The sequence below is a fragment of the Macaca fascicularis genome, chromosome 6 (assembly GCF_037993035.2).
Source record: "Macaca fascicularis isolate 582-1 chromosome 6, T2T-MFA8v1.1".
NCBI lineage: Eukaryota > Metazoa > Chordata > Mammalia > Primates > Cercopithecidae > Macaca > Macaca fascicularis.
Genome location: NC_088380.1, coordinates 153,408,733 through 153,435,632, shown reverse-complemented (window position 1 = coordinate 153,435,632; position 26,900 = coordinate 153,408,733). Strand labels below are relative to the sequence as shown.

Here is a 26,900-nt window from a genome sequence, read left to right as displayed (position 1 = left end):
ACTCAGGAGGCTGAGGCAGGAGAATCACTTGAGCTCAGGAGGTGGAGGTTGCAGTGAGCTGAGATTGTGCCACTGCACTCCAGCCTGGGCAACAGAACGAGACTCCATCTCAAAAAAAAAAAATCTGAGATATTTCTGTGAACAGTGTAGTCATTGGAGAAAAAGCCCGAGTTCCAACAAGAAGAGGGCAAAGTTTGATGTCCAGTCCAACTATCCAAATCAGAAATTTCATTGTCTTCCAGGTGGGTGTAGTAGAGGGGGAGGGTGCTATTTTTGAACATTTCTGTATCTCATTTAATTCTCACAACAACCCATGAAGATTGGTATTAGTACCTCTAATTTACAGAGGCGGCACAGAGAGGTGAGGAAACTTGCCCCAGATCACAGTGGAGGACCTAAGATTTGAACCCATGTCGGTCTGCTTCCAGAAGATTTATTCCTTTCCTGGGCATCTGACAGGATAAAGAGCATGATGTTTTTCTAAAATCCAGAAGGATAATTTTCACAAGAGTCCATTTTATACAATCCCCATTTGGCTGGATTCCCCAGCCTGACAATTTTCAACTACAGAATTAATTCTGCCATTACACAGAACATAAAATCCACTCTCATTCTTCACCCTCATCTGCAAACTTAATTGCCAAGCCCTGGTAAGTAAGCCGCTAGAGCTCCCTAATAAACCTGTGGCTCATTCCCCAGGTCTCTGATGGAATGTGTCCAAAGACATCAGCTAAGACAGCAACTGCAATGAATCTTAAAGCCCCTGAGATTTGGCACATCTTCCAAAAGGGGTTCAGTATTGATCTGGGGTATAATTAACAGTATTTATTTCAGAGGAGCTTGGTTAGGTTAAAAAGACAAGGTCCTTTATTAAAATGCTTTTGCCTGATGACAGGATTGCAAACACACACAGACACACACTCCCCACTCTGGAGAAAAGCCAAAAGCCTTGCTGCATGGAGCAGAATCCACTGATACCACCACCACCCCCGCCTCACCCCCATGTCTGAAGCTGCTCTATCCCATTCAAGCTTAGCAGCAATTAACAGAGCAGGCAGTGCCCAAGCCATCAAGTAAAAATAGAATCCCTTCCCCCTTCTTCCATCCTCATTTCCATTTTTGATTAATTTAACCAGTTCTGTCAATTAGTCATCCTGGAGAATACAGTTGAGTGGATTTTGCTAAGAACCAGAAGGCTTATTAATTTTGGAAGTGAGTGTCATTCATTAGTAGTTAACACCTTCCCAAGTCTTGCCCTCTCCCTCACTTGGGGTCTTGAATGAGAAAGCAGTGAAGGCCAAAATTGTCTCACATACATGGCTGCAGCCCCTAAGACATGCAGAATGGGAAAGATTGGGGTTATAGATGGCTCTGGCCTTGGACATCCTAGGCCAGCTTACCTGTCATCATGCCCTGTAACAAGCTGTAACTAGCAAAGCAGCCACAGGCACCTGGCAGCATCCTGAATTCTAGGTTCAGGAGAACCCAGTCAAGGAAATGCCCAGAAATATTTTCCCCAGAAAGAGACATTGGCCTGTTAGAGTCTAGGGAGGGTGCTGGCCTCCTCTTCTCTGTATTTTGCCTATAAAAACCAAAAATTATCTTCCATTTTTTCAATTTGTAAATATGTTGCAACTTTTAAAATCTAAGTCTGTGTTTTATGACCATTTTTCCATTTGTAGTGCCAAGGAATTAATCTTTTAACATTCACACAAGTATCATAACAAGGTGGGAATTTTATTATACAATTGTTATGTATAATAGATCTTGTAACAGCCATTTTTTCCCTCCACAGAGAAATCAAAGTGTACCTCTTTCTCTTTGTATTAGCTTCCTATGGCTGTTGTAACAAATTCTCACAAATGTAGTGGCTTAAAACAACACTAACTTATCATGCAGTTCTGCAGGTTAGAAGTCTGACATTCGTCTCACTGTCTAAAATCAAGGTTTTGATCAAGTTGTGTTCCCTGCTAGAGGCTCTGGGTGGGACTGTTTCCTCACTTTCTTCAGCTTTCAGAGGTTGCCCACGTTCCATGGCTAATGGCCCCTTCCTCCATTGTCAAAGCCAGCAGCAGGGAGATGAATCCTTCTTACATCACATCTCTCTCTCTCTCTGTCTCTCCTGTCTCTCTCAAGGACCTTTGTGATTACAGTGGGCCCACCTGGGTAATCCAAGATACTCTCCCCACCTTAAGGTCAGCTGATTAGTGCCATAATTCTATCCACAATCTTTATTCCATTTTGCCATGGAAGCTAAGATATTCCCAGGTTCCAGGCATTAGGATTTTGACATCCTTGGGGAGCCATCATTCTTCAAGTTTCAGTTAAGGCATATTCCTCCAGGAAGACTTCCTGGACCCAAATAGGATTAAATGCCCTCTCTCAGAGCACTTAAAACCATACATTTAATTACCTCTTTCTATTTTGGTCTCTCTCACAGATGGGACCATTATTATGGCTAGACTCTTTTCTCAAACCTCCTTACCATTTAGGACAGCGAAAGTGCTAAAGAAATGCTTTTAGAGGTAAAACAACCATAGTCATTCAATCTGATAAATTTGCATCTGATAATTCTCTTTACACAGATGTAAAAGCTAACACTAAAGAGTAGTTGACTCACTGCTCATTTCTAGCATTAAGATTACACACACACACACACACACACACACACGTAATAATAAAATACCTACCTTGTTATATTTAACTTATGTTTAAATTTTTATTATTATACTTTAAGTTCTAGGGTATATGTGCACAACGTGCAGGTTTGTTACATATGTATACATGTGCCATGTTGGTGTGCTGCACCCTTTAACTCGTCATTTACATTAGGTGTATCTCCTAATGCTATCCCTCCCCCCACCCCCTCCCCACAATAGGACCCAGTGTGTGATGCTCCCCTTCCTGTGTCCAAGTGATCTCATTGTTCAATTCCCACCTATGAGTGAGAACATGCGGTGTTTGGTCTTCTGTTCTTGTGATAGTTTGCTGAGGATGATGGTTTCCAGCTGCATCCATGTCCCTACAAAGGACATGAACTCATCCTTTTTTATGGCTGCATAGTATTCCATGGTGTATATGTGCCACATGTTCTTAATCCAGTCTGTCACTGATGGACATTTGGGTTGATTCCAAGTCTTTGCTATTGTGAATAGTGCCGCAGTAAACATGCGTGTGCATGTGTCTTCATAGCAGCATGACTCATAATCCTTTGGGTATATCCCCAGTAATGGGATGGCTGAGTCAAATGGTATTTCTAGTTCTAGATCCTTGAGGAATCGCCACACTGTTTTCCACAATTGAACTAGTTTACAGTCCCACCAACAGTGTAAAAGTGTTCCTATTTCTCCACATCCTCTCCAGCACCTGTTGTTTCCTGATTTTTTAATGATTGCCATTCTAACTGGTGTGAGATGGTATCTCATTGTGGTTTTGATTTGCATTTCTCTGATGGTGAGTGATGATGAGCATTTTTTCATGTGTCTATTGGCCGTATGAATGTCTTCTTTTGAGAAGTGTCTGTTCATATCCTTTGCCCACTTTTTGATGGGGTTGTTTGTTTTTTTCTTGTAAATTTGATTGAGTTTTTTATAGGTTCTGGATATTAGCCCTTTGTCAGATGAGTAGATTGCAAAAATTTTCTCCCATTCTGTAGGTTGCCTTTTCACTCTGCTGGTAGTTTCTTTTGCTGTGCAGAAGCTCTTTAGTTTAATTAGATCCCATTTGTCAATTTTGGCTTTTGTTGCCATTGCTTTTGGTGTTTTAGACATAAAGTCTTTGCCCATGCCTATGTCCTGAATGGTATTACCTAGGTTTTCTTCTAGGGTTTTTGTGGTTTTAGGTCTAATATTTAAGTCTCTAATCCATCTTGAATTAATTTTTGTATAAAGAGTAAGGAAAGGATCCAGTTTCAGCTTTCTACTTATGGCTAGCCAATTTTCCAAGCACCATTTATTAAATAGGGAATCCTTTCCCCATTTCTTGTTTTTCTCAGGTTTGTCAAAGATCAGATGGCTGTAGATGTGTGGTATTATTTCTGAGGGCTCTGTTCTGTTCCATTAATGTTAAAATTAAATTACATTCCTAGGCACCACAAGTGGGAAAATGGCAATTTAAACAAATATGGACTAAGATTTTAAAAGTTGCAATATTTTTACAAATTGGAGAACTAGAACATAAGTTTTGTTGTTTGCAAGCAAAGTAAAAGAAAGAGGAGGCCATGAAGTAATGGTAATCAACGGCTACTTACTTATTCAACACATGTTTATTGTTGCTTCACATGTCCCAGGCACTGTTCCAGGCACTAGGAAAATAGTGACACCTGCCCTTGCAGCACTTTATTCAAGGAGAAGGAATCTAACAACACACACATAAATAAGATTGAGATTTAGTGAAAATATTTCAGGGGAAGAAGCAACAGCAAATGCAGCAGCTCTGAATCTGTACTATGCTTGGCAGGTCACAGGGCAGAAGGATCACCAGCTGGGCCGTGTAGAGTACTGTAAGGAGGAACAGCATGAGAGGAGGCAGGAAGAGCTACATGCAGGCAGTCCCCTTGCACAACACATAGCCCCCATTCACATTGTATTCCATGCAAAGGACTTGAGAGGGTAGACCTGTAGGCAATGGTAAGGAGTTTGGATATTACTGTATTAAGAGAAAATCCAGGATTGGTTTAAAGAAGATGATTTATTATACTTTTAATATATCACTCTATGGCTATTTAAGAATGAGGCATCAGGAGGAAGAGTAGATACTGGAAGAAGAGTCAGAAAGCTATCAAAATGTTCCAGGCAAGAGATGAGCATGGCTTAGACTAAGATGGTGACAGTGGAAATGGTGAGATTGAATTGATTGGGGCATGCTTTGAGTGTAAAGTTAATAGAACTGTTAAAAAAAAAAAAAAAAAAAAAAAAAAAAAAGATGTAGAGGGTGAAGTAAAGGACAGCACCAAGGACAGCTCCCAGCTTTTTGGTCTGAGCACACATCTAGATTAAGGCGCCACAGAGTGAGTTAACAATAACAGTCTGCAGGGGAAATTTACAAATTCTGTGGACTCTCAGATTCATGTTTTTAAAAAGGCATAAAATGGTAAAAATTGATATCTTTTGCTGTTTAGCCCTTTGCTATTTATAGAGCCCCTTCTCATTGATTTATCTTCATTGATCCTCCTGAAAACCCAGTAAGTTTGCAGTATCTCTTCCTTTTTGCAGCTGAGGAAATCAGGGTTTAGAAAACATTAAGTCTGAAACACTGACAATGATTGTTTTTTTTTTCTTATATCAGATAATGCATACAATGACCCTCACGACTTGCATGGCCCTGTAAGATGGAGAAGGGGGGATCTCTTGTGTGTGTAATTGACTCATGTTTAAGTATATCGGTTAATTTGAGCCCCCCATGCAGTTCTCATAATCCTATTTTGACAGCTCAGTAGGTAGCATCAATAACTGAATTGTGAGATCTGCTGTCCACTCAAGCAGCTTCCAGCCCCATCAGTGCAAGTCTCTTTATCTGCTGAATTACTCAAAGCACCTGCTGGCCTTCCATCGTTATCAAGCACAGACCAGAGACAGCAGAGGGCAGGGGAATGCTAGCCCCATGAAGCTCATAATGATACTTGCCTTTATGTTCTATTTTTAACCTGAACATAAGGATTTAAATAGGATTGATCTCATGTATGGGCATCCTTAAGCCCAGGGTCAAATAGCATATTCTGACATTTTTGTGCCATTTGAAAATGTCTGTAATGCAGTGAAATTGTCATTGAAGAGTTACATATGAGAAAAATAGAATCATCAAGCTTAGGAAAAAGACTGTGAAATCAAACAAAGCAATGAATTGGTCAATAAATGTTAACAAAGTATTGTGCTAAGCACAATAGATAGACAGACTTACGCAATTACTGCCTTTGTACACTTACCGTGGTGGGACAAGAGAATATAAAATTATGAAATGTTTCTAATATAAAGTTCATTTTCAATTGAATGTGAAATTTAGATTCCCATCATCAGAAAGAGAAAATGCTGACTAAAAAGTGTTTATGCTGAATATTGTTTTAGACTGTTGAAATAGTGATTTCAAATGTTCTTGTCCTCAGCATATCCTATGTGTACCCAAAAGTTCTGACGCGTAGCATTTTTCAGTTTCTGTTTATTGAGAATCTTTTGTGTTCGTGTCATTGTGGAGCCACAAAACTACAAATGTGTGTTAATCCAATGTACTGTTGCTTGCCCCTAGGGAGGTTATTAAGTACTGGAAGATTCCAAAGGCCATCCCTGACATTTCATGGATACTAAATTGTAGTTACTGAATGTATGAGTGAATGAGATGAAATCTAACATCAGATAAAAGGTGATACGTATCTCAGAATACACTAAGGCTATGAATTATAAGCTAAAACTCAGAATTGTCTCAATGTTAAACTTTTCTCCTGGAAGTTTTCCTGAAATTTGTATGATCTATATAACAGACCCCAGTACAAAATGGTATATTGAGTTACATATAAACTAGTTTACAGATAATGTCACAATATTTTGTGGTGCTCTGCCCCTTGACTTTTGTGTCTTGATCACAACTTGGGAACCTTGCTCTATAGAAGTTCAAAGGAGAAAGTGATTGTTTCCAACTGAACTTTTCAGAAAGAATATCAAGGGGTGGTGGAAGGTGGAGAGGGAGCAATGAAGCAGAGCCTGGAATATGGGAACGATTTTGCCTTTTATAGAATTTCAAATCCTACTGAACAACTTCCAGCCACTAGGTGGCTTTCAGATGCTCTGTTGAAGTTCATAAATGCCTTTTTAAAAACATGAATCTGAGAGTCCACAGAATTTGTAAATTTCCCCTGCAAACTGTTATAAAGGCCAGTTATAGGTATTCGTGAGATTCCTGTGACTTGGAAACTTGGCTTTAATGAAGATAGAAAGAGGTCGTATATCATAGTGGTCAATAGTGCTGGTTCTGGGATCAGACAAGCCCAGGTGTGTGTAACTTGGACTTAACTCCTTGGATTTACCCACTGTACACCTAAGTGTCTACCTCTATAAAATGGGGACAATAATGGAACATGCATTACTGGATTGTTGTGCAGATTCAGTGAAATGTCTGGTCCACAGTAAACACTCAATATTTTTTAGTATTTTATTATCAAAACAATTCAGAAACTTGGGGTTATAGATGAGAAAATTGGGCCCAGAAAAAGCATGTTGTTTACACAAAGTCAAAGATCTAGGCAAAGGTAGAGGGAGATTGAACCCAGGTCTAAAGTTGAATGTTGTTAATAGATAATACCTACAAACACTTCCGATCTTTGCCTCCGCAGGCCTGTTGGAGAGGTAGCCAGGGAAGCCACGTACTAGGCAGAGCACAGAGGAACACAAATATTTTTCTGCTAGAGTCTGTCCAGGCCTTGGGGTCCGTGTTTCTGCAGAACCTGCTGGGGGAGTGCTAGAGTACACTGGGAGGAAGTACCTGAGCAGCAGTGGAGATGGAAAGGCCTCTTACTCTCTAACCAAGTGCAAAATGAGAACTAAGTACAACCTGTATCTCCTTTCCCATAACCAAGTCATTAAGCAAAAGGGCTTGCTAACAGATAAAGCCTTTATTGTCTACAGTGATTATAAAATGTATCTTCTCTCTGCATCAGAGGACAGTGGCCTCAAGTTCTAGAGTGACTGCTGAAGAGAAGGATAGCCCACGTGTTGATGGTATGTCTGGAGCCAGTGGGAGGGCCTAGCAGGTAGTAGGTGCTCAATAAATTCACTGACTGTTCTCCACGTTGCCCCTGTTACATTGTGTTAAGTCGGTGAAGAGATGGCTCCACTCTGGTTAATTCTCTGTGGTTGGTGAGATCACATAGCTAATGAAGCCCAAACCCGCGGTTTAATCCTTGCCAGTCCAATTTCTATTTGCTGGAACTATGCCCTCAGAGGTGTGGGGCCGCCAGTGTCTGTTCTTAGCACCAGGTTGAAGGGGCCACCCTTTCTAGTCAGGGGACTGGAGGAAAAATGATGCTATATGAGATGCCGTAGAGCCAGACTTGGGTTTACATCCTAGCTCTGCCTCTTCTTAGCCTGTGACCAAGGGCAAATGACTCTCTGAGCATCATTTCTTTGTCTCCATAAAGAGTTTAGTGCAGCGCCTGGCAGATGGAAGACTGTCACTATTCGATGTTTGCAAACTCCAAGAACCTTTAAGAAACAGGTCAGTGGATTAGGAGCAGTGTTTTCCTGTAGAAAACCAGTCCTGGGAACACAGAGGCATAGTGCCGGATCCATGAGAAGACAGTGAAGCAGTGACCAGCCCACACCAGGGTCCCTCCAGGCAGTGCTTGGCCCATGCCAAGATGGACTGTCGTACTCAGCCATGAACTACTCACCTTGCTCTGCAGGGAGATCACTCAGCGGGAAGCTGCTCCTCTCTCCCTTTCTGTGCCTGTGCCTCTCATTGCAGTGATTATGTAGACAGCCTGGGAAACGGGGACAGCTTGGGAGTTCAGCACTGGCCTCTGCGGTGCCATGGCAACCAGCTTCCCAGCAATCACCCCTAATAATGGCCACTCGAGGTCTCTTCCACCTGGGCAGAGGCTCCCCAGGGAGTTCAGGCTTCTCTTGGAGTAGCTGCACAAAGCTACCTGTTGGGAACAAATTATGAGAGGGAAGGAGGGAGGGGAGAGCATGCTATCTCTTGGGGAGACACATGAGAAAGGAGGCAGACAAGAAGTCTCTAGCCTGTGATGTGTGGAGTGGGCCCAGGGGCCTGGGGATGCTGCCATTGGGTTCCCAGAGCCCACTGACTGTAGGAATGTGTAATTCCACAATGGGAGGTAGAGGCCCACGGATACCTTTGCCACTCACCAACCTTGCAGAGATTGAAAGACCAAATGTGAGTGCTCATAAAGCCAGCCGTCGCTGTTACCAGATTTCTTCATTAGGCTCCTGTCGAGATGCTCACTGCCAACTCATCATCTTGTCTGGACTGCAGCCGCCTCCCTTTCGGCTGCCTGCTGGAGAGAATGTGCTCAGAGGCCTCCTTCAATCAATATCTTTCCAGAATGACAGTTCTCAAAAAGGCACCAGTCCCGCTTGGCTAATAAATGATTATTCCTCACAAAAGAAGGACAAACAGACCTACAATTAATGAACTTGTCTGTAGATATTAGCCCAAATTCAGTCTTTAGATTGACAGGCGAACCCTAAGCCAAACACAGGTTTTTGCTCCCCCCTTCTTTAGATCAGATTCCAGCTGAGGCTCCTTCGTAAGAAAGTTCTAACCCCACAGATAATGAGCCTTCCAATGCTGTGCTCACTCAGGGACCATATGGTCCTTTGGGTCCCCGTCTCTCCAAGCTTCTGTTTCCTCAGCCATAAAATAGAGATAATTCTTACCCTAGATGGTGCCTGGCAGGTAACAGGTGCTCTCGTTATCACTGGTGTTGCCTTTCTGTGGGGCCAATTCCCTGAACTAAAATTTCTTAACTCATTGTGTCATTGTGAATCCTGAACAAATAATATTTAAAAATATTAGGAAGATTAGAAGGTAGCCAAATTAACCAGTAAAGAGGAAAAGATGCAATGGGCTGAGGTTGTCCAGGAAGGCTTTCTAGAAAAGACAGTGAGTCCTGAAGGTTGAATAGGAGCCAGAGAAACAGGGGAGCAGGGAGAGGGTAGGGAAGGAGCATGGATCCAGGCCCAGCACATGCCAGTGCACCACAGACATCACCATCATCATTGCAGGGAGTCAATCAGGTCACAGGCTGCGGCCTGCATAGCTTACAGAGGACGTAGGTTTGATCACACACTCAAATTTCTTTAGTTAGTTGCTAACATAAAAAAAATCAGAGTTCCTCAAAAAAAAATTTAGACTTTATAAATGAGACAATCTGGATATGCTGGCGCCCCATTTCTGCATGGCCGCGTTCAGCCGGAGCAGAGTGGAAACTGCCCCTTTGTTGTTTTGTTTGTTTGGTTTTTTTTTTTTTTAATTTGTTTTTGTTTTGTTTTTGAGACAGAGTCTTGCTCTGCTGCCCAGGCTGGAATGCAATGGTGTGATCTCAGCTCACTGCAACCTCCGCCTCCCAGGTTCAAGCGATTCTCCTGCCTCAGCCTCTGGAGTAGCTGGGATTACAGGCGTCTACCACCGCACCCAGCTAATGTTTGTAAATTTTTTTTTAGTAGAGATGGGGTTTTGCCATGTTGGCCAGGGTGATTTTGAACTCCTGACCTCAGGTGGAAACTGCCCCTTTTATGGGGTGTGGACACTCTAGTTTGCCACAGTCCCTGCTGTTCCCTATTGCTACCCATGAATGTGTCACCTATTTCACTACCTGCCTGGCCCCTGGAGGTAGGAGTTCTTCAACTCTGGTGCAAATGATGACTAGAGGGGTCAGACCTCAGTGGAGCATTTGAGAAGAATGAAGTAGAGAGTAATATTGGAATGTTGACCTAGGGCTTGATATGGAGCCCCTGAACCAGGACAAGGGAGTAGAACTGTTGGCGGTCAGTCATACAGAGTCACTGTAGATGTCTGAATGCAAAGTGGCACTGCTTTGGAAAGATTCAAATATTTAGCACATGGTAGGATTGCAGGTTGTTTCATGTTCTGCTGCTAAGCCCTGATGTCTCTGAGGAGTTTGGCTTGCTCTGCCTTTGCAGCTGCTGGGCTCTGGTTTTTCTGAACTGTGTCAGCTTATGGGTACAGCAGTGGCAGAAGCAGGAATGTTGGGAGGAAAGTGTTGCTGAGCTGGGGTTCACCAGCTCCCTTGGAAATGGTGAAACTCTCATGGCTTGTGCCCAGAAGCAGCCCACTCTGGCCTGCCTTCCCTGTCCAACTCTATACGGGCAGGTGCTGAAAGGGAGCTGGCCCTGGGGCCAGGGAAATAACAGCGGCTTTGCAGAGTTGAAGGGGGAACTCATGGACTTTGAGCCCTCCCTTTGTTGACTGACGGAGGATAGTTTTCTAACACTGCTGTAACAAATTATCACATACTTAATGAACTTAGTGGCTTAAAATAACATGAATTGACTATCTTCCTTACAGTTCTGGAGGTCAAAAGTCAGAAATGGTTCTCACTGGGCTGAAGTCAAGGTGTCAGCAGGGCTGTGCTCCTTTTTAGAGGCTCTAGGGGAGAATGGCTTCTTGCCTTTTCCAGCTTCAAGAGGCTGCTTGCCTCCCTTGGCTCATGGCCCCTTTCCATCTTCAAAGCCAGCAGTGACCAGTCTTGTCTTTCTCAATGGGGTTATTCAGCCTTTGACCCTGTTGCCTTCCTATTTCACTTATAAGGACCCTGGTCATTACACTGAGCCCACCCAGATAATCTAACGTAGTATCTCTGTCTTAAGGTTACCTGATTAGCAACATTAATTCCCTCTTGTCATGTAACATAACATAGCCACAGGTTCTAGGGATTAGGGTGTAGACTTATTTGGGGATGGGGGTAGTGGCATTATTCTGCCTACTACAGGGGAATTGATAGAGCAACTTTTCTTCCTTCAAGAGATGGCTGGGCACGGTGGTTCACTCCTGTAATCCCAGCACTTTGGGAGGCCAAGGTAGGTGGATCACCTGAGGTTGGGAGTTGGAGACAGCCTGGCCAACATGTTGAAACTCCATCTCTACTAAAACTACAAAAATTAGCTGGGTGTGGGGGCTCACGTCTGTAATCCCAGCTACTTGGGAGGCTGAGGCACCAGAATTGCTTAAACCCAGGAGGCGGAGGTTGCAGTGAGCCGAGATCATACCACCGCACTCCAGCGTGGGCGACAGAGTGAGACTCCACTTCAAAACAAAAAAAAAAAAAAGAGAGAAAGATGAGAGGAAGCCCCAGCCGTGGTAGATAAGAAGGCCCACTCTTTGTTGGGGAAGCACAGGCACAGTATCTCTCTTGCTCACTCTTGTAACCCTAGCACCTATCATAGTGCTTTACACACACTGGGTACTCAATACCTGTTGTTTGAATGGTATGTGACACTGGAACTTGTTGACATCTTTTTATGGGTACAGAGGTGTATATATTTATGAGGTATATGAGATATTTTGATTCACACATGCAATGAGTAATAATCGCATTGGGGTAAACGGTATATTCATCACCTCAAGCATGTATTCTTTATGTTACAAACAATCTGGTTATAATCCTTTATTTTTAAATGTGCGATTAAATTAATATTGACTATAATCACCCTGTTGTGCTATCACATACTAGTTCTTATTCATCCTTTCTATTTTTTTGTACCCATTAACCATTAACCCACTTCCCCCTGCCCCCCAACCTCTGGTAACCATCCTTCTACTCTCTATCTCCATGAACTCAATCGTTTTGATTTTTAGCTCTCATAAATAAGTGAGAATATGTGAGGTTTGTCTTTCTGTCCCTGGCTCATTTCACTTAACATAAAGACCTGCAGTTCCATCCATGTTGTTGCAAATGACAGGATCTCATTCTTTTTTATGGCTGGATAGTACTTCATTGTATATAAGTACCACATTTTCTTTATCCATTCATCTGTTGATGGACACTTAGGTTGCTTCCAAATCTTGGCTATTGTGCACAGTGCTGCAACAAACATGGGAGTGCAAATACTTCTCCAATATACTGATTTTCTTCGTTTGGGGTATATACCTAAGGAGTGGGATTGCTGGATCATATAGTAGCTCAATTTTTAGTGTTTTGAGGAATCTCCAAACTGTTATTCATAGTGGTTGTTCGAATTTTCATTCCCACCAACAATGTACAAGTGTTCCCTTTTCTCCACATCCTCATCAGCATTATTGCCTTTTAGATGAAAGCCGTTTTAACTAGGGTCAGATGACATCAAATTGTAGTTTTGATTTGCAGTTCTCTAATGATCAATGATGTTGAGCACCTTTTTGTATGCCTATCTGCCATGTGTATGTCTTCTTTTGATAAATATCTATTCAGATCACTTGTTCATTTTTTTTAATGGATTAGATTTTTTTTTCCTATAGAATTGTTTGAGCTCCTTCTATATTCTGGTGATTAATCCCTTGTCAGATGGGTAGTTTGCAAATATTTTTCCTTATCCTATGGGTTCTCTTTTCATTTTGTTGATTGTTTCCTTTGCTGTGCAGCAATGTTTTAACTTGATCCCATGTGCTCATTTTTGCTTTGGTTGCTTGTGCTTGTGGGGTATTACTCAAGAAATATTTGCCCAGTGCAATGTCCTGGAGACTTTCCCCAAAGTTTTCTTGTAGTAGTTTCATGCTTTAAGGTCTTAGATTTAAGTCGTCAATCCATTTGGTTTTGACTTTTGTATATGTTGAGTGATAGGGATCTAGTTTCATTCTTTTGCATATGGATATCCAGTTTTCCTAGCACCAATTGTTGAAGAGATTGTCTTTTCCCCCAGTGTATGTTCTTAGCACCTTTGTTGAAAATGAGTTCACTGTTGATGTATAGATTTGTTTCTGGGTTCTCAATTGTGTTCCATTGGTGTATGTGTCTATTTTTATGCCAGTACCATGCTGTTTTGGTTACTATAACTCTGTAGTATAATTTGAAGTCAGTTAATGTGATTCCTCCAGTTTTGTTTTTTGCTTAAGATAGCCTTGGCTATTCTGGGTCTTTTGTGGTTTCATATAAATTTTAGGATTGTTTTTTCTATTTCTGTGAAGAAAGTCACTGGTATTTTGATAGGGATTCCATTAAATCTGTAGACTGCTTTGGGTGGCATGGACATTTTAACAGTATTGATTCTTCCAATTCATGAACATGGAATATTGTTTCATTTTTTTGTGTCCCCTTCCATTTCTTTCATCAATGTTTTTTAATTTTCATCGTAGAGACATTTTACTTCTTTGGGTAATTCCTGGGTTTTTAATTTGTAGCTGTTGTAAATGGGTTTAATTTCTTGAGATTCTTTGCTGTTTGGCATATAGAAATTCTACTCATTTTTGTATCTTGATTTTGTATCCTGCAGTTTTATTGAATTTGTTTTCAGTTCTAATGGTTTTTTGGTGGCATATTTTAAGTTTTTTCAAATACAAGATCATATCATTGGCAAACAAGGATAATTTTACTACTTCTTTTCCAATTTGGATGCCTTTTCTTTCTTTCTTTCTTTCTTTCTTTCTTTCTTTCTTTTGTCTGATTGCTCTATCTAGGACTTTCAGTACTACGTTGAGCAACAGTGGTGACAGTGGGCATTCTTGTTGTATTCCAAATCTTAAAGGAAAGGCTTTCAGTTTTTCCCCATTCAGCGTGATACTAGCTGTGGCTCTGTCATATATGACTTTTATTATTTTAAGTTACATTTCTTCTATATCCAGTTTTTTGAGGGTTTTTCTCCTTCATTCCATTGATATGACGTATCACATTGATTGATTTTTATATGCTGAACTGTCTTGCATCCCTGGGATAAATTCCACTTGGTCATGATGAATGATCTTTTTAATGTATTGATGAATTTGGTTTGCTAGTATTTTGTTGAGGGTTTTTGTATCAATATTCATCAGGGATATTGGCTTATAGTTCTCTTGGTGTGTCTTTGTCCGGTTTTGGTTTCAGGGTAACACTGGCCTCATAGAAGGAGTTTGGAAGTATTCCCTCCTCTATTTTTTGTAAACAGTTGGAGTAGAATTGACATTAGTTCTTCTTTAAATGTTTGATATGGGCTTGTTGACTTCTGACAGTGTACCAGGCACTGTGCTACATGTCTTGTTTGTTTTTGTTTTTGAGATGGATTCTCACTCTGTGGCCCAGGCTGGAGTGCAGTGGCACGATCTTGGCTCACTGCAACCTACGCCTCCTGGGTTCAAGCGATTCTTCTCCCAAGTAGCTGGGACTGCAGGCACGTGCCACCACACCCAGCTAATTTTTGTATTTTTAGTAGAGACGGGGTTTCACCATATTGGCCAGGTTGGTCTCGAGCTCCTGACTTCGTGATCCACCTGCCTCGGCGTCCCAAAGTGCTGGGATTACAGGTGTGAGCCACCACAGCTGGCCTGTGCTACATGTCTTATTTGCTTTTATCTCTTTTAATTTTCATAACCATGCAAATAAGATATTGATGTCTACGTTTTACAGATATGCTGTATCTTAACAAGATAAGGAAAACTGACAAAGACAATCCAACCTGGAGATGACGAAGCCCAGGTTCTAGCCCCAATATGTCTGACTCCTAAGTCCATTCTCATGTATCAGCCTGAGAGACGTAACTTAGGAAAGCAACTTGCAGTTTAAGAAGTAATCTCATCTTCCAGCCTTTCTACGTGATCTCATGGTGCTATCAGTCCTAGGGGCCCATTGTCCCACAAAAATGCATTGATCACCCCAGGCATTTATTCATGCTGATTCCCCTGTCTAGATAGGATGCCCCCTCCTACCCCTCAAACACCATTATCAGGGCTCAGCAAACTATGGCATACAGCCAAGTCTGGCTCAAAACTTTTCTTTTTTACAACTCTAGCAAAGAATAATATTTTTACATTTTCAAATAGTTGAAGAAATCAAAAAGGAATAGTATTTTATGGCACATAAAAATTATACAAAATTGAAATTTCAGTGTCCATATGCAAAGCCTTCGTGCGGGATATATGCTTATCTGTTTACATATTGTCTATGCTGCTTTCACACTACAAAGGCAGAGTTAAACAGTTGCAATGGAGACCAAATGGCCCTCAAAGCCTAAAATATGTACTAACCTCTTATCTATCCAGTGCTTATTGATCATTTAAGGCTCAGCTTCTTATTAAGTCTTTTCTTGTCACACCAGCCCATTTGTTCCTCACTTCTCCCCACTGTGAATTTTTGGTCAGTTTTTCTTGTCTGGGAAAAAAAAAAGGTTTTGATTCATTATTTCTTAACTTTGAATGATTAGTTTGTTAAAAGACATGTTGTAAAAGAAGTATAGTAGATGCAGAATTATTTTGAAAAGTTATGTAAAACTTAGGGGCCAATATAATTTCTTCTAGATTAACTTCTCATGCTTCATCACACTGTGCATTGTATGCCTTGTCTTGTTAAAGTGTCACTGTCAAACAATTGTTTGTTGAATTAATGGAGGACTATATGAAAAGCAAACTGCAAGGGTTAAGCAACTTGGTTTCATTATTTCCCAATTCAGAATCCTTCATCTGAGTCTTAATACGATCTAAATTTGCAGTCTCCAATCCGTGTCTGGAGACTATGTCATTAGGCCCCTGGTAGCACAGTAGCCACTAATTAAATCTTAAACCTCTTCTCTCACTGTCCTCAGCTGGATAAAGGCCAGCATTGTCAGTCCGAGCGAGTTCTTACCCTCTGTGGGAAAATTGTTGGCCGTTTCTCTCATTGGGCAAAATTATTGGATGTGTCTTCTGTATAGTAAAAATTACTGGCTGCATCTCAATCGGCGAGGCTTTTCTCTCCAGGGGCAAAACTGTTGCCTGCATATCTCTGAAGGAAAATTGCCATCTGCCTCACTCTGTAGGAAAATTGCCAGTTGTGTCCCCATTATGGAGAAATTGTCAACCATGTCTCCAAACGGAAAAACGTGCCAGCTGCGCTTCCCTGTAGAAGAAATGTCAGCAGAAGTGAGCAATTTAAAGCCCCGCGCATGATTCCGAGGCAGTTCCTTTTTCATCATGAGTGGACCCTCATGTCCCCCTGGCTTGTTTCCTGGACTCTCACTCTCATCTGCCCGCGTCATCACAGCCAGGGTGGGGGTGACATTGAAATGAGACACTTGGACCAAGGAGGGTGTCTTTCAAGGGATAGTTCAGAAACAAACTAGTACATGTCTGTGTCACAGCCCAGACAGAAGACTTAGAAATCAGTATCACAACTGGTTCTTAAGATCTGCCTCAAACAGAAAAACACTTTAGGCTTTTGGACACATTGCACACCAAGCTTGCCTTAAGCAATGCCTACTTCTGCATTATGGCTGCCGTCCCTGTTGTTTTGGGTACAGACACTTTGCTAAGTACTTCACAAGCAAGATCTCATCCATCCTTACAACCGCCCTAGAATATAGGTACTACTATTATCTCCATTAAATGAAGCTTGGAAGGAGTCCAGCTGCTTGTTCAAAGCTCCATAATTTATAAGCAGCAAAGCTGGGGTTTCAACCCAGGCCACTGAGTTTGGAACCACGTGTACTGTTAGTCACCACACCATCTAAGACAGAGCCAGCATGTCTTAGATGTCCTGGCCTTCAGGATCAGTTGTTAGTGGCCTTGGACCCCTCCTAACCCCTCTACATGGGCATGAGTTCCTGTGCAATTAATCAAGGTCCAGTGTAAGGTCAAGAGAAAGGAGCCATGCCCAGGAACAGCCTGCACCTATGGTTACCTAATCTCTCTCTTCTCCTATCCCCAGAGTCCACAACCAGCTCTCTGCATGCCTCCTTTCTGCCCTTGCTCCAGTTGTAATGAATGCTGTTTCACTTTAGCTTTCTCTAAAGTTGGCAGTTTTCTTCTTAACTCCTTCTCTTATTTTTGAATTCATGAATTATTGAATTCAAGATTTTCCCTAGAACCTTATTTATTTATCCAGTCATCTGAGCCCTTTCAGGGCTCACACAAGATACTTATAGCTCCATGGAGATGTATTCATATCTGTACACGTTATAACAGAAAACACATCTGCACAAGGCACATAAGATAGCCTATGGAATTTTAAAGGCAGTATTCAGTTGCTTTTGACTATAGCAATATAACCCAAAGTGTATTCTGAGGAAGCCTGTACTAAACACTGAGCTGCAAATGATTTGCCAAATAAAAATAAAATGGAGTGGGGAGAAAGGTATGATCAAATAATACTCTGAAGTAGGATTAAAGCAGTGATTCTCAACCAGGTATAGTCACGCCCCCGGGGGACATTTGGCAATATCTAGAGACATTTTTGGTTGCCACATGTGGGCAGATGGAGTCAGCAGGGCATATCTAGTGAGTAGAGGCCAGACAAGTTGCTGAACATTCTATAATGCCCCAACAACAGGGTAATTGCATTGTCAACTCCCAAAATTGTCAAGGTTTCCCAAGCTTATTTGACCTTGGAATCTGGAATGCCTGACATATCACAGCTTGAACATTTTGCTGAAGTCACTTTGGAAAGGCTACCTAGAGTAGTGGGGATTAGGAAAGGGAAATTGAAAAGCCAGTGAAATTTCATAGATTTTAGAATCTAAGAGCTGGGAGGAACCTAGTAGGCAACCCTAACTCCTTCCTATTACGGAGAAGGAAACGCCCAGAGAGCTGACAGTGCTGAAAGCCACGCAGATGAGAGAGTAGGACAGAGGTTAAGAACATAAGCTGGAAGTATACTGAGTTCAAATTCTGGCTCTGTTCCTATTAGCTGTGAGTTGTGCCTGAGTTGACTGATTAGGCTAATTTGTGGAAAAGAGAAAGTACTAATACCTATGAATAGTGAATGAGTTAATACATGTAGAGCACACAGCACAAAAGCTCAATAGATAATAGGTATTATCAAAAGCCAGCCTGGACTTGTGCCCAGCCTGGATTCCAGCCCAGCATCCCTGAGTCTGATGTTCTTTCCAGTGTACCTGGATGGGCACAGGAAGAGGTGAGGAGCAGCAGAGGCACAAAAGTAGGAATATACAAGGTATATCTAGAATGTGAGGAATCCTAGTTTGACTTGTTTGAACAGGGAAACAATATTGACAAAGCAAGGCAAGGCCCAGTTGTGGAGGTGGTGTGACAGATGGGCAGAGTCAAGAGCCCATCTCTGCCACTGCCTAGCCGCATGATCCTGGGTGACTTACTGAACCTTTCCTCCTGGTCTGTCTCCTTATCTACAAATGAGAAGAGGATAGTACCTTCCTTAGAAGTGCGAGCATTAAATGCAATAATGTATACAAAGCTTGAGGACCAAGAAGTGGTAGCAAATGTCATTATTGTTGTTACTGTTACTATTGGGGTCTCCAAGACATACGCTTCTGTTGGTGAACCTGACATACCCCCAGTGGCTAGGACTGGGCTATCAGGATTCTCACCAAGACTGTTTCCTCACAAAGGGAGCAAAGCTCTTCTTGTCTCCCCCTTAGTTCTCTTCCCTCTCCTCTCAATGTCTCTATTTTCTGATAGCTAATTGGAAACCTTGCAGGTCAGCAGATTCTCTAGTGCCATGCCAAGCCAAGGGTCTCCGGGAGAAATGCTAGTGTTGATTTGTCTCGAGTTCTATCACTCAGGCACCAGATACTGTTGTACTACATGGTCAACAAATGTCTGATATTGGAGGGAGCACGAGAAGTAAATTTTATGGAATGCACACTGGTGTTCCATTTACCTTCCATTAGTCAGTTCCATAGCACCATGATTTCCCTCTGAGAACACAGTAAAATCTCACTTATTCACAACTGTAACCACATTTGTGTGATTGCTAAACATGTATCCCCTCCTCTATCCTGTGAGCTCACTGAGAGTAGTGCTGGATCTGTCTTGTTCATTATTGTGTCTTTAGCATTTGGTACAGGGCCTGGCACATATCCATCCCACACATAAAAAGTATTTTATTTGTGGACTCTAGCTAATATACTGTATTGTGCATGTATGTGTGCCTGTGCATACAAGACACTTAACTTATAAATGAATGCTCAGCAAGGTCTCGTACATGGCATCATGATTAAGAACAAAGATTTTGAAGTCAGACAGATCTGAGTTCAAAATGCAGCTCTACCTCTGTGTGTCCCTGGACTAGTTACAAAACCTCTCTGTGCCTTAGTTATCCACATATATAAAATGAGGAATCATAATTCCTACTTTATAGGCTGTTTTAACAACTAAATGAAGTAAAACATGTAAAGCACAGGGTCTGCAGTATTATAAGCTTCCCATCAACAGTAATTATTAATACTATTAAATGCTATTACCCATGGAATGAAAATAATTCCTGGAGTTGCTATTAAAACTTGAATATACATAGATGTGTCATGAACTGCAAAGTGCTATGCCAGTATATTATCTGTACCTTGCCCTCTGTGTGCTACCTAAAGCCAGCACTCCACAAATAAATAGTGGTGGGTTGATTGAAGAATTGTCATCTTTCATTTCACATCCATCTTGTGAAGGTGTCATTTTGAGGCTTTACAGCGTTGCTACACTGGCCTCCCAACATGCCAAGTATTTGGGAAACAGATTCCTATGTATAACATTAAAAGGCACCATAAATATATACAATTTTGTTGTCGATTTTAACATTTTAAAATAGATTTAAGTTTAAAGAAGAGAAAATGTAAACATTCTTTATGTCTTTTAAATAGTCCACAAGTTCTGTACTCCTCGGTCCCAAACTCTCAAGAGTCTTCATGAATAAGATATGACTGGCCAGCACAGAAGCAGTGCATGCTGAAAATGAAAATAGTGATGGCATGTACTGAGGACGTACTATGTACCAAGCTTATATGCCAAGCAATGTGGCTCCTCATTTTGCAGCTGGGAAAACTAAAGCTGGAGTACTAAATAAAATGATCACAGCTAGTAACTGACAGAGGCAGGAATTGATGATTCCAGAGCACAATTTGCTATGCTCATCCACTTTACTGCCTCTGGGTCAGGTGTTTTACTTGGAATTTCCAAGCCCCCAGTACTGAGATGGCTGTTAGTTGAAACTAATGTGAAAATTTTCTTCCCATCTAGTTCTCAACTATGAAGATACCAATCAGAATCCTGGGGCCTTCACTAATACTCAGCTGAAGCCCAAAAGATGAGGGCACAGACTAAGACATTGGGTCAGAGGCTGTAATGAGCCATGTTTTTCTGTTTCAATGATTCTTTTCTTAATTTGCAATTTCAATTCGATTGATCAGGGTTTTTGTTGCTATTCTCTTCAATCGTCCTGTGAAAATTAACATTTTGGCTTAGTTCACAGTTTAATTCAGCAAGGTTTGAAATGTAACTTATTATATACTTGGGCTCTTTATACAGAATTCATTACTGACTATGTCAGTGCATTGACCAGGCAGGAAAGAAGTAGTCTTGGAGGATGAGTTAACTCAGCAACCTGCAGGCCAGTGTTTGTTTCAGCCTGAAATTGTGATATAAACCCTTGTTGGGTTTAACCATACACAATTGCCATCTTTGTAGGTCAAAAATAATTGAATGTCAGCAACTGCATATGTTTCAACTTAATACTATAAATGCTAAGCACCCAGAAGGCAAAGAATCTGTTAATTTATCTGGCTTTGGCTCCAGTGAAGCAACAAATATTCATTGAACATTTGTGAGCAAGACTCTGAGTATGAAGATAAGACCAAAATCCTGTTCTCAAGAAGCTTATGTCCTAGTTGAAGAGATAAAACAAACTCATGAATTGTTAAAATAATAATGTGAAAAATGATAGTTTCATTGTAAGAGAGTACCTGAGCAAATACTAAATAAATGGGCAGACCAAGTATGATAGGGCTTCAGAGAAAAGAAAAGATCATTTGGGGTGAAATAATATGTAGCAGATGAGGTATATGAATCAAAGAGTATCTGGATCCATGAAGAAGGAATCAGGCAATGAATAGAAGTGGGAAACATGGAGATATACTCTATACATCCAACTTAAAATCGAGGTAGAAAGAAGAATTAGAGACAGTTTATGATGGGCTCTGATAACATACTGAGAAGCCATGCCTTCTTCCTGTAAGTGGAAATTAGCTGAAGCTATTGAGAGAGATAATAAGAGGCTGGATATCAGAGCAAATAGACAATTCACACAGAAGACATTGTGGGTTCAATGTACACTATTTGGCGAATGGTTACACTAGAAGCCAAGACTTCACCACTATGCAATATATCCATGTAATGAAACCACATTTGTACCCATTAAATTTATACAAATTTGGAAATATTGTTAATTTTAAAAAGACATCATAGCTACAGTTTACATACAAGGAGACCTAAGGCACAGAGAAGTATCTTGCCTAAGGTCACACAACAAGTAAATGACAGGCTGACCTTAGACCCAAGGCAGTCCAGCAAGAAAGCACCACCTTTTTTCTTTCTTTCTTTTGTGAAGACAGGATCTCGATCTGTTACCCAGGCTAGAGTGCAGTGGCCCAATAGTAGCTCACTGCAGCTTCCTTGGTTCAAGCAATCCTTCTTGCCTCATCCACCCAAGTAGCTGGGACCACAGGCATGCCCCACCATGCCTGGCTCACTGTTTATAGCAATGGGGTCTTCCTATATTTTCCAGGCTGGTCTTGAAATCTTGGGTTTAAGTGATCTTCCTGCCTAGGCCTCCCAAAGTGCTGAATACAGGCATGAGCTACCACACCTGGCCAAAGTCCAACCGTTAAACACCATGAGCCAACCAGAGAGATGAAAACATAAGGCCAGACAAAAACTTGTATATGAATAATCATAGCACTGTTATTCCTAGCAGCTAAAAAGTGGAAACAACTCAAATGCTCATCAACTGATAAATGGATAAACAAAATGTGGTATATTCATACAATGGAATACTATTCGGCCATAGGAAGAACAAAGAACTGATACATGCTACGACATGGATGAACCTTAAAAATTTTATGCCAAGTAAAATGAGCCAGTCAGTCCCAAATGACCATATATTCTATGAATCCATTTGTGTGAAATTTCCAGAATGAGAATCAGAAAGCAGATTGGTGTTTACCTAGGACTGTAGGAGCAGGCAATGGAAAGTAACTGCTAATGCATATGGAGTTTTTGCGGGAAGGTAAAGAACATAGTCTAAATTTAGATTATAGCGATGATTTTGTGATTATACTGAAAACCACTGAACTCTACACTTTACAGTTTGTGGTATGTGGATTTTATCTCACTAAAAGCTGTAAAAAAAAATTTTTTTAAGTATCTAAGATGACTCCAGGTTTTATGCAGTGACACCCAGATACCAAGGGAAACAGAAAAAGAGTTAGATGCATAGATCTGTCAGTGCCAGATCTATGAACGGGACAGGTCCCATGCCAGTCCTTCCATGAGAATTAAAATCCAGAAACTAATGACAGCTTTTTCCGCTACCAGAGAGATGACAGTTCTCTATTAGCAACTTACATTCTGCAGACACCAGCCCTACTTAAGGAAGACTCTCAGTTACACTGTTAGCTTCCTAGCCAGTCCAAACATGTTAGAGTCAGTTGATAAGGATTGCTAAATTTGTCTTGTTTTGCTTTTGTTCTGCAGTTTTTGAAGAGCCGGAAGATCCAAGCAACAGATCATTTTTCTCTGAAATTATCTCTTCAATTTCGGATGTGAAGTTCAGCCACAGTGGGAGGTATATCATGACCAGGGACTATTTGACCGTTAAAGTCTGGGATCTCAACATGGAAAACCGCCCCATCGAGACTTACCAGGTATAGAACCCCAGGCACCCATAGGTATATGGAACATTGCCTTCATGAGCTTTTAAGCCAACCCCTGCTTCCAAAGGTTTACAATGCAGAAAAATGGAAGGCAGTGCATGGTGATACATTCAGTAAAATGGTACAGGCTATAGTTAAGATAAAGGTGCATGTGGAGAGGCTAGAATTCAATGTAATTGATATGGACTGAGCACTTCATGTGGAATGGATACTATAGAGGTAAACAAATGGTCCTGCTCTCATGCAGCTTACCATCTGACGGAAAAGGCAGATGATGAGCAAGGAATTGAGTGTGCATCTCTGCAAGAGATGGTCCAGCCAGGTGAGAAAGATTTTCCCAAAGAAGTGACCCTTAAACTGAGTCTTAACTGCCATGAACTAGTCAGGAAATGCATACTCTTAAAATAATGTGTTCACATGGACGCAGAGAGGGGAACATCATACACCGGGGCCTGTCAGGGGGTGGGGAGCTAGGGGAGGGATAGCATTAGGAGAAATACCTAATGTAGATGACGGGTTGATGGGTGCAGCAAACCACCATGGCACACGTATAACAAACCTGCATGTTCTGCACATGTATCTCAGAACTTAAAGCATAATAATTAAAAACATAGTATGTTCAAAGGCCTGGTGTCAAGAGAAATGAGGTGTGTTCAGGGTGCTTATACCTTGAATATGAATCACAAAGGCAGAAAGATGAGCCTGGAGATAGAGGTAAGGGGCCAATCACTAGGCCCTGGTAATGTACAGTAGGCTGTTTTGCCTGTGGACTGGGTACAATGGAGGACCATTAAAGTTTTACACCAGGAAATGACATTGTGAGTTTTAGTTTTTACAGTGTGTTTCACTTTGCAGTTTGCCAAACAGACAATTTAGATAAGAGGAGATGATGGCAATTTGGTCTGGTAATGGTAGAGTGCAGATGGAAGGATGGGTAAGATAAAGAGTCAGTGAGGTTTGCTTACTGATCAAATGTACAGGGAGAGGAATCAAAAAGACTGGAAGTTTTGAACTTAAGTGTTAGGTAGATGGTGTAAATGCAAGGAAACAAAGGGAAAGGCATTTTTTAGGGTGGTGTTGTTGAAAGAGGAAGACCAGACTTTGAAGTAGAGAGGACTTAAAGAAGCAAAATCCAGGCAAGAGTATAATGAAAGCAAAGATCAAGTGGGGTGGGGATAAACTAACCCTATTTTAAGCTATTTGGGGTTAGATAAAAAGAAGTGGGGGGATTCTATACAGAAGGATTTGACTTACATTTTTTCCTTGAGATATCATGTACATATCATAATAATCGGCCTTTCAAAGCACACAATTTAATGAAACCACCACTATCTAATTCCAGATCATTTTCATCATTGACATTTTTAAATTAATATTCTGGTTGCGCTGGGGAGAAGAAACTGTGGGAGGGACATTGGAAGAGACAGGAGAATAGTTATAACATTCTGGCAAGGGGAAATAGTAGCTTAGATGAGTGTATTAGCAATGAAGATAGCCAGATTCTTCATATATTTCCAAGGTAAAAGCAATAGGGTTTGAGGACGAATTTGATGTGGGATGTAACAGGAAAAGAAAGAAGCACCAAGGATTACTCCAAAATTTTTGTCCTGAACAATTAGAAAAGTAGAGTTGCCAATTTATTTAGATGAGAAAATCGAGAGTTTGGTTTTGGCTCTGTTAAACCAGTTTAACATCCAAACAGACACAGCAAGTAGACAGCTCAATGTGAGTCTGGATATATTTAGCTTCAAGATATAAACCTGACACTCACAAGTATATAGAGGGTATTTAAAGCCATAGGACTGAATGAGATCTTCTAGGCAATTAGTATAATTAAAGAAGAGGTCGGAAAATAAGACCTAGTTGAGAATAGGAAGAGGATTTGGCAAGAGAGATTTGGGGAAACTAGCCAGTGAGATGAGAGGAGTGACTAGGAAGCCAAGTGGAGAAAATGTCTTAAGGAAAAGGAAGTCATCGACTGCCAAATGCTTTGCTGAATCAAGTACAGAAGACTACGAACTTGGATTTAGTAAGTGGAGATTACCAGTAACCTGAATGACAGAGGAACAGTAGTAGAGCAGTGTGAATAAATGTCCAATTGGAGTGAGTTTAAGAAACTGAAGATGATAACATAATGAGGACAGACAACTGTTTCAGTAAGTTTACTCTGAAGGAGAACAGAGAAATGGAAGTGTAGCTGAAAAGGGATTCTGGCTGAATGAAGTTATTACAGCATGTTTTCTGCTGATAGGAATAAGCCACTAGAGAGAGAGACCATTAGAGAGAGAGACCACTGAAAGAACAAAGCCCTTGAGGCAAGCCAGTGGGGGATGCAGTCCATTGCAGAATTGGCTGTAGACGGTAAGGTGCATAGATAATTCATCTGTCAAAGGAATGACAGCAGTTTTCATATATAGATGAAGTAGGTTTGTGAATTTTGTGATGAGAACATGTAGGTGTTTTCTTTAGTAAAATAAGTAGTAAGGTCATTAGCTGAATGGGAAGAAAGAAAAGGGGTAAAGTACTCATCTAAGAAAGAGAAATGTTGTAGGGTGGTAGGGTTGCTCAGGGATCCACTTGAAATTTACATAATTGATTTAAAGGGAGATTAACCTGTATGATTATGTTTCTTCTCAGCCACATTCACCTGCTTGATACAGGTAAAGAAAGGGTAGAAAGTAAGATTTAACCAGTGATAGAGTTGTGCCAAATGAGTACAATGGAAAGAGAGAGCAAGAAAGGCAAGTTTGTTGAATATATATGCTAAAGGAATGATTGTAATGATGTACTGCTGAGTCGAAGGTGGGCAAAGGGGAAATAATGAATTTTAAGGATTGATTGAATCAAGATACTAGAAGGAGTGAACTAAAAAGACAGGAGTTAACAGCAGCAGCAGGGATAGCAATGACAGGTACAGGGATAGCAATGACAAGGTTCATAATATGACCAAGGAAGCAAAGGACAAAACACATTGAATATGATGAGACTGAGTAAGAGAGAGACTAGAGTGCTCGAATAACTAAAAATAGTGACAGGAATAGTAATGGAAGAGAGACAGAGATGCAAACTTGCTTCAAGGAATAAGGATTAGGGACTCAGAACTTTTGATGGCTAAAAGAAGGACAGGTAGCAGGAAGCTTAGTTTGATGGCATGACTTCAAAGGAGTTGAGGACTTTAAATAGGAATAGTTGGCTGGAGCAACAAGGAGCCTACCTACCCAACATTGGCATGTGGAGTGAGAGCAAAACTCTAGCTACCACTTGAGTGTCTTCAGAGGAGATCCAAATTCCAGTCAGAGGAAGAAGAAGGAAAGGTTCAGAGAGGAGGTTGAAGACTTTGATGACTCTGTTCCAGCAGGTGCTAGAGAAAGGTTTGGGAGCCAGAATTCACAGCCATATATGTAGTGGAGATAGCTTTGTTTCCCCTGTGGTCCATCATATTCCCTATTATTTAGTGTTCCTGTCTCCTGAATCCTACCTTGACTTCAGGGCTTGGCTCCACATCACTTACCCCCAAGCTTTCATTTGCAGCCTTCATCTTTAGCCCAGGACTAGAGTCACCACAGTGTCCTCTTCCAGCTGCATAAGACAAACCTGATAGTATTCGCATCCTTAATG

At 41.2% G+C, this 26,900-nt stretch overlaps 1 protein-coding gene and 1 long non-coding RNA gene across 32 annotated transcripts in view; one reads left to right on the top strand and one right to left on the bottom strand.

Annotated features, from left to right (window-relative positions):
• Positions 1-26,900, top strand: part of PPP2R2B (protein phosphatase 2 regulatory subunit Bbeta) — a 484,188-nt gene that overhangs the window by 450,212 nt on the left and 7,076 nt on the right. For all 31 annotated transcript variants that reach the window (XM_073994542.1, XM_005558159.3, XM_005558150.4 and 28 more), the window contains one exon: positions 23,104-23,273. In XM_073994542.1, coding sequence (XP_073850643.1) covers positions 23,104-23,273 — 170 coding nt within the window. The remainder of the gene's footprint in view (positions 1-23,103; positions 23,274-26,900) is intronic.
• LOC141407079 (uncharacterized) overlaps positions 12,448-26,900 on the bottom strand; it is a 55,002-nt gene continuing 40,549 nt past the window's right edge. The window contains exons 2-4 of the long non-coding RNA XR_012414231.1: positions 16,256-16,507; positions 15,661-15,784; positions 12,448-12,553 (exon numbers count right to left, since the gene is read on the bottom strand). This is a non-coding gene — a long non-coding RNA (uncharacterized lncRNA). The remainder of the gene's footprint in view (positions 12,554-15,660; positions 15,785-16,255; positions 16,508-26,900) is intronic.